Genomic DNA, 7,972 nt, shown 5'->3' on the forward strand with positions numbered 1-7,972 from the left:
TATGCTTCAAAAAAGAATTTATTGATTTATATGAAGATTAATTTCAATTATTTCTCCTGTATTCATGAGGAAGAGGTTTCACCTCACCATAAAAGGCATAATCCATAATTTCATTTCCAGGACCACTAATATTTTCTTCATATTCACTTTTACCTGTTTTTATATTTAATAATGCTTTTTCTTCCTCTAAAATAAGAATAAAAAAATTACTGTGTAAGTCTACCAAGAAATGAAATTATTTCTAATTTTTCCTCTTTACATCTATTGTTCGAATTCATACAACGCAATACCTTATATGCATTATGTTTATATGATGCATTTGCCTATTTCAAGACAACATTAATGAAATGAGTATGAATACAATACTCAACTACTTGTTAATAAAATTTAAAAAAAAGATTAATTATGCCAGTCTTGGACTGGTAAACAGAAATGAAACTTCTGGAAATAAAATAATGTATTAAACTTTTATTAATAACGATTATACCTGTCCTCTTAGAGTTTAAGGCAGAAAATATTAGTTCCTAATAATAATAATAATAATTAGAATAGAAAAACCATTTCCTAAGTCAATTTCCAGCATGAAAATTTTTATATTGTAATAGGAGAACATGAAATAATTGGAGCCCCCTCAATTGGATCGGACCAGGATTTAAGCTTCTCTGACTTCCTACTCTCCTAATATAATATAAAAATATTCCTCCTATAATTGACCAGTGTTTTTTATCCTCCCTTTTACATCACATCCATTTCGTCTTGCTTCACAACATCAATTTACTCCTGTATAATTTTTCTTTCTGGAGTCTTAGAACATTGGTAAAGAAGGTTCATTTCAAGAACTTTCCAGACATGATGAAGGACAAGGGCACCCCCTGGATCAAAACTAGGCCATAGTCAATCAGGTTGTGACATTTCAGCAGGAAAAGGAGGATGCAACCAAAATTCTAACAACATTATATATAATCATCGTAGTGCTTGATTTGTTATTACAATTAGTATTTGCATGTAAAAAATATTTTTTATAAAATTAATAATTTTTTTCACTCCCCGGGAGGGAGGGGGAGTGAGCAGCTGCCCACTTTTGGGTACCCCCATGATAATGGCCATCATACATCATATATCTCAATGTAACTTAATCTCTCCAATCAGAGAGATCTCCACTAGAAAATGACCTTTTCTGTCAATCACACTCCTAACTTCTTTTCCTATTTTATTTTTTTAATTAGTGTAATATTTAGAGTTTAACTAGAAATCTTATGGGCCTCATATCTCTAAACCTGGTACATGGAAATAGTCTGATATTAAAGTTTCCTATCATTTAGCCAATACTTATTTTGTTTCTTTTCATAAAAAGTAATGCAAGGCGAATATAATAGTCATACAAAAGTCGTTCGTGTGGCTTTTGTGGACTATTATATTATATTCCTAATTGTGTGTCCTCTAATCTATGCCACTTGCCGCAAACACAAGACTTGTTCAAATGCTTGGCAAACAAAGGAAGCAACAAATGTCGGTGTACACACGCTTGTTTTGTTTTTTGAATTTTTTTTGCTATTATATTCGATTTACTCTATTTTCATCACAAAATGAACAAAATAATGATAGGCTATATGGTAGGAAACGTAAATATCAATAAAGTAAGTTGTAAATGATAATAATTTTAATAAATAGTACAACATAACCTATAAATTCAACCCCCTTCAAGAATTTTCATCAGAAACTTTTTAATTTAGTTACCCAGACGTATATCTTCATAAGTATGTATTTGTGATATGTAAAATCAAAAATAAACTGCTCAAGTTAATTAATAAGATTTGAAACAATGAATTTACACCGAATCGAAAGAATTTAAAAATATATAATCTTAAACAAGAGTTAATAGTAGGGTAAATTCTTTAATTAATTAAAACAAAGAAAGCAAAAACATTTGTCTTTGGCAGTTTTAAAACTATACTAATTGAACACAAACGTGTGACTGTAGCAAAAGCATCCTTTGATTAGTGGCCAAAAGCCGATACTCAACGGTTCAGTCACAAATTCAGATCAATTTGTACCAGTTAGTCCAAATAACCTTGTGCGAATTTGCAATTGTTTGGCAAACTTGTAGAGGCAAATTTAAACTACAGACAATACAAAGCGCTCACTGGGACATATTTTGCTCTACTTGAAGTGAATGGTTGAATCTGAAAGTTAGAGAAATTCTTTAATCAATTAAAACAAATTAAGCAAAACATTTGCCTTTGTTAGTTCTTAACCAATACTAATTGAACACAAATGTCTAGACGCAGCACAAGTGCCCTTTAATTTTTGCCTAATAACCGGTCGCGAATTCGTCTTTGTTTTGTTTGTTTGATTGCTTTTGTTTAAAGACGTAAAACCTTTTGATTTTCAACACCTATGGTATGTTATAAGAACTCTTTCACAGGCACAGACGTTACCAAACGTAAAAAAATGAACGTTATTCATATCAATGAAAAAATAGTGAATAAATTAAAGAAAAAAATTAAAATCGGAGAGGAGTTATTATTTAGAAAAGAGGCGACGTACTTTTAAAAATTTAAACACTAATGTAACTAAAGTTGCCTCTACAAGTTTGCCAAACAATTGCGAATTCACTCAAGTGCAAGCCTGCAGATAGGTTATTTGGATTAGCTGGTACAAATAGATCTGAATTTGTGACTGAACTGTTGAGTATCGGCTTTTGGCCACCAATCAAAGGGCGATTTTGCTACAGCCACAATGTGTTTAATTAGTATAGTTTTAGAACTGCCAAAGGCAAATGTTTTTGCTTTCTTTGTTTTAATTAATTAAAGAATTCACCCAACTTTCAGATTCAATCATCAACTCTTGTTTATGATTGTATATTCTCAAAATTCTATAGATGTGTTGTAAATACATTGTTTAAAATCCTGTTAATTAACTTAAGCAGTTTTTTTTTTATTTCACATATCTCAAATATATATTTATGAAGACATTGTATGTCTAGGTAATTAAATTGATAAGTTACCGATAAAAATTCTAGAACGAAGGTTGAATTTATGGGTTATTTAGTACAATTTATGTGAATTTTTTGCCATCCACAACCTACATTGCTGTTATTTACGTTTTCTTTCAGTTCGTATATCTTCAATTTGTTCATTTTTAGAATGAAAATAGAGTTAATCGAATGTAAAAACCGAAAAAATTCAAAGGAGCAAAACAAGCGTGTGGATACCGAGTCTGTTGCTTCCTTTGTTTGTCAACCGTTTATACAAGTGTTGTATTTGCGGCTAGTGTCAAACGTGTAGATCCAGCATAAAGTAACTGCAGGAAATGGGATTGCTACCTCGTACTAGTAGGACATCTTGGAACACCTTGGGACAAAAACCCATTATTCGATCCAAAAAAATTAATTCAAAAACATTATTTTTCATTTTAAGGGGTCATTAAAAGATTAAAATATTACTTTTTTTGTTTTTTCGATTTTTCATAATTGGTAAAATGAAATTGTCAAAGAAAAGTATATTTACAATAATATTACTTCCCGAAAAATCAGTAGTTAGTGGATTTATTTTGGGAAATCTATATTCCAGGAATCATTAGACTTAAAGATTTTGATTTCTTGGACAAAATATTTATAAAAAACTATATTTCAGGGATTATTAGATGTACAATGTTCTATGGTATTTTATTACCGCTATTGTTAACACTCCATTCAAGCTAGTTTAATGAGCTATAAAGTAGTTTATGACGTTTATTTTCGTAATAGTTATTGGTTTTCATGACATTTAACACACTCAATTGATTTCTTGTTGTTCAGAAAAACGTTTGGTTCATAAAAAAAAACATATCTCAGGAACCATTAGACGCGCAAATTTGTACCAGCACTCAAATTGAATCTAGTTGAATGTACTATAACGTTCAAACTTCGTATGGCTAGCAGTTTTTTTTTTTTTTATATTGCCGTTTTTCCATTTTCAGACGTTTTTTTTAATATTGCTCGATGAAACTATCTTAAAGTCTCCGCTTTCTGTTTTAAGCAAATATTTCAAAAGTGGTTTAGGACCCTGAGGGTCTAGGGGTGGTGTTGAGTGGGGCGGGTTCGGCCAGGAAGAATTGCCTTTTTTGTATTATGATCTTCTGCGAGAGAGGAGTGTTTCAATTTCAGGCGCTTTTTAAATATTGCAAGATTTAAGTATCTTAAAGTCTCCTCTTCCCGGCTTAAGCAAATATTTCAGATGCATATAAATTGGAATTTTGCATGAGAACATTGTTCCTAACCCTTTCCAAATGATGAAAGATCCTTAGCTCATCTTAAAATACGTTTCAGAATGCAGAAAAAGAGGCTGAACACAACCCGTTTTCGTCATGATAACAATACCACGCACCCAGGAGGCTAAGAAGAAAAAAAAATTGTTCCGAACAACTAGAAATCAATTTATTTTAGCAAATATGAAAACTACTATCCTACGAAGACAAATGAAACAAATTATTTTATAATATATATAAGTAGATGGTCAGTTGTTTAAAACTATTTGTTTGTTTTTTACCGCAACCCTGACCATCTACTTATCTAAATCTTTACGGTCAACTATATATACATATATTTTATAATACATTCAACTAGCCTTAATTTTGGTAAATATCAAGAAAACTACTACTCTTCGAAAATAAACTTTATAAACCACTTTATAAAGCACTAGCACATCCAACTGGCTTTAATTTGAGTGCTTATAGACATATATACGTCTAATGGTTCCTGAGATATAGTATTTCCAAAATAAATTCACTTCTGATTTTATGAAATGTTGCTTACTATTACTTTTAAGCTATTGGACGCAAGTAGCTCTACTAGGTTTCACATTTTAGCAAATTTACTATTTATTTTTTTCCACAAGGCTTTTGTACTATAGGTGTTAAGCTCAGTTACCTGAATAAACATTTTTTTTTTTTTTAACAATTTATTTATTGTTATTTATAACTGTATAAAAATATATATAACTTGTTAATTTGCTATTAGATATAAAATGACATGAAACAAACATATGGAGAATCTACCTATTGATAGAACTCCAATAGCGTTACTAAAGAAGACGATCTAGTAGGATTATCAAGCAATGAAAGAGAAGTAAGGTTAGAAACAAGTGGGTATCTCCTTCCGGCCAAATCGGCAATATGAATGAACATTTAAACCACACTTTCGTTCCAGCGACAAGCCTTGCTAAAACAGCTATATGGTCTGTTCCAACAATGTATGGACCAGCAGTAGTAAAGGATTTGGGAGGAGAAAACCCGTACTACGCTTACTCCGTACAGTCACGGATAGTCAGAAGTGGTTGTTAGAACAGACCTATATTCTCTGCTTCATTCCTTAAATTGAAACTCACTGCTTAATCCCAAATCAGATTCAGGTGGTTGAAAAAGTTTTGCAGGCTTTACGATCCAAGGAACAAGCTTTTTCCATTCTCTGTAACTTCTCCTCTGAGTAGTTCTTGGAATGGGACCCCAATCTGGTGGTAACTTGATTCTCTGCCTTAATCTGGAGTACTTTGATTCATATGATTCTCCTAGAGTTTGAATTTATAAAATTAATGGATTAATTAAACAAATTAAGTTAAACTGATTAATATTTAGTTAAATAATGTTATTTATCATCCGTCATAAATGAAGTTTTCTTTCAAACTTTTTTTAAAAATTGATTTATTGTTATTTACAACTGTATAAAATTATATACAACCAGTAAATTTGCTATTAGATATAAACATGTGGAGAATCTACCCATTGATAGAACTCCAGTAAGGTTACCAGAGAAGAAGATCACGGGACCATCTTCTTTTCAGACACCTAGATGGATTATATAGGGAATGAGAAGACAGGGTAGAAACAAGTGGGTTTGGGTGGTTGGGAAATTTATCATGGAATGGTTGGTATCTGGTTCTGGACAAATTGGCAACAAATGGAACATTAAGGTGTATTGACTTGATTTGTGACAAAGTAAGGCGCAGTAAGAATTATACGGAGGATTTTGGACTGTTAGGATTGGATAAGATAGATTGGATGGTTTAGGAGGGATTGGATAAGATAGATTGGATGGTTTAGGAGGGATTGGATGGCTTAGATGAGGCCCAAAGTTCAACTCCGTATGTCGTATTTTAAACTACCTTTCCAAAATAAAAAAAAAGGTTGGTTTAAAGATCGAAACAGCATCAAAAGTTCGTTTGGGCAGTGGTAATCAATAAACAAACAATTGATAAGAAGATGATTGATTGTGGATTATATATACATGAGGAGAAGATGGTTCTGCTGTTAGAGAATAACACAAATAAGTTAAAAAAAACCTATTTATTAGTGGCGACGTTTCAGTCAGATTTGCTAGCCTTCATCAGGATAGCTTGGAAGAGATCAGAAATCTAAGTTAACGCTTGAATTTATGGCCGAAACGTAGGCACTAATAAATAAATTTTTAACTTATTCGTGTCATTCTCTGACCGCATCCCAACCATCTTCACCTCATATAAACTGATAGTTGTTATGGTACAAAATTTCAGATAACCGTCATAAACAGAGACACCTTAGTTGTGACATTGCTACTGCAGTTAAATCAGTGCAAAGAAAGCAATTTCAAAACAATCGGAAGGCATTAGAGCGTTATTCTTGTTTGGCAGATAAAGAGTAATTTATTACTCTTCACATCCTAGCCTAATTTAGGGGGTTCACTGCTCAAAAGTTGAAGGTATAATCTGTCAAAATTAAGGCTTTTTTTTTTTAGTTTACTTGTAGTGAAGCTGTCACTATCTGTTCGTCACAGCTTTAGCTAGTGCTAGAACGGTTATCCATCTGGCACGACTTAACTGCCGAGATGTGAACCATCATCATCAAACAAATGCCGTATATTAGTAATAAATATGATTATTTCTTGTAGCTACTTTAATTTTACAAGTGTGCTTTGCCAGGTGGCGGCCCGACTTTTATAATAAATAATAAGAATATATTATAAAAATTTGAACCATTTCAATTTATGACTTTTTTATTTGTAACCTCTACAATATACAATAAATAAGATTGTTCTTGTTAAAAAGTTTTTTTAAAATTGCTGAATATTTTAGTCTTGTAAATTGAAATACCTAAATAAGGGGGTGGTAACATTTTCCTGCCCTACGCTACGCTATTATAGGAGGTTATAAAAAGTTATAAATATTTAAATGGTTAAGTTATTTACCTTCATTGGAGTAATCGATCTGGTAGATCGACTTATCTGACAATTTATATTCTTTGGTGATCTTTGATTGGTCTACTGTTTCGGGTAAAGCTACTTTCTTTAGTGATGGATATTTCTCCGTCATCTGAAGTATTAAAAACTTTTTATTTGTATCATAGCACAATTATTTTACTACTATTTGCTATAGTTTAGTATGTTATTAATAATTATAACTTATCTCGGATGTAGAATACCTTTAACTCCCGAAAATTCTGTGGTTATAGGTTTTCCTAAGTATGATTTATTTTGCATATGAAAAAAAAATGATTAAATTTGATTATAAAAGATAAATTAAATAAACAAGAAAAAGTTACAATATTCCATAACAGTAAGATGGTTCGGTTGCGGTCAAAGATGGACTCTTTTAATAGTACAGAACTATTAAGCTCCAACATTTCGCCCCACTTTGCATGGCTTCATCAGGGTTAGAAATCTTATCTAAAATAAAAATACTAGAGGGCGTCTTGATTTGTTCTTTATTTGCCTTTCTTCTTGACCTTCATTTTACTCCTCGAAATATTTACTCTTGTCTTTTAGTTTGTACTATATTTGTTTAATTTTTCTTTAATCTATTTTTCTATGTTTTACTACTCTACTAGTTCATTTTATGTCAAATATTTGTTATAGTGTTTCTTTTTTAATTATACTTATTGCTGTACATCTTATTTGTATTTTCGTTAATTTATATTGCTCATTTTAATATAATAGGGGTATTCATGATCTTTGGTTTAACAT

General features: G+C 31.3%; 1 protein-coding gene across 1 annotated transcript in view; it reads right to left on the reverse strand.

Moving 5' to 3' along the window:
- LOC106677509 (uncharacterized) overlaps positions 1-7,972 on the reverse strand; it is a 14,127-nt gene continuing 6,155 nt past the window's right edge. Inside the window, exons 3-5 of the mRNA XM_014415530.2 lie at positions 7,199-7,322; positions 5,367-5,546; positions 1-186 (exon numbers count right to left, since the gene is read on the reverse strand). Of these exons, the coding sequence (XP_014271016.1) occupies positions 44-186; positions 5,367-5,546; positions 7,199-7,322 (447 nt within the window). The 3' untranslated portion in view covers positions 1-43. The remainder of the gene's footprint in view (positions 187-5,366; positions 5,547-7,198; positions 7,323-7,972) is intronic.

The sequence above is a fragment of the Halyomorpha halys genome, unplaced genomic scaffold (genome assembly GCF_000696795.3).
Source record: "Halyomorpha halys isolate HHAL.00 unplaced genomic scaffold, Hhal_1.1 Scaffold1.1, whole genome shotgun sequence".
Taxonomy (NCBI): Eukaryota; Metazoa; Arthropoda; class Insecta; order Hemiptera; family Pentatomidae; genus Halyomorpha; species Halyomorpha halys.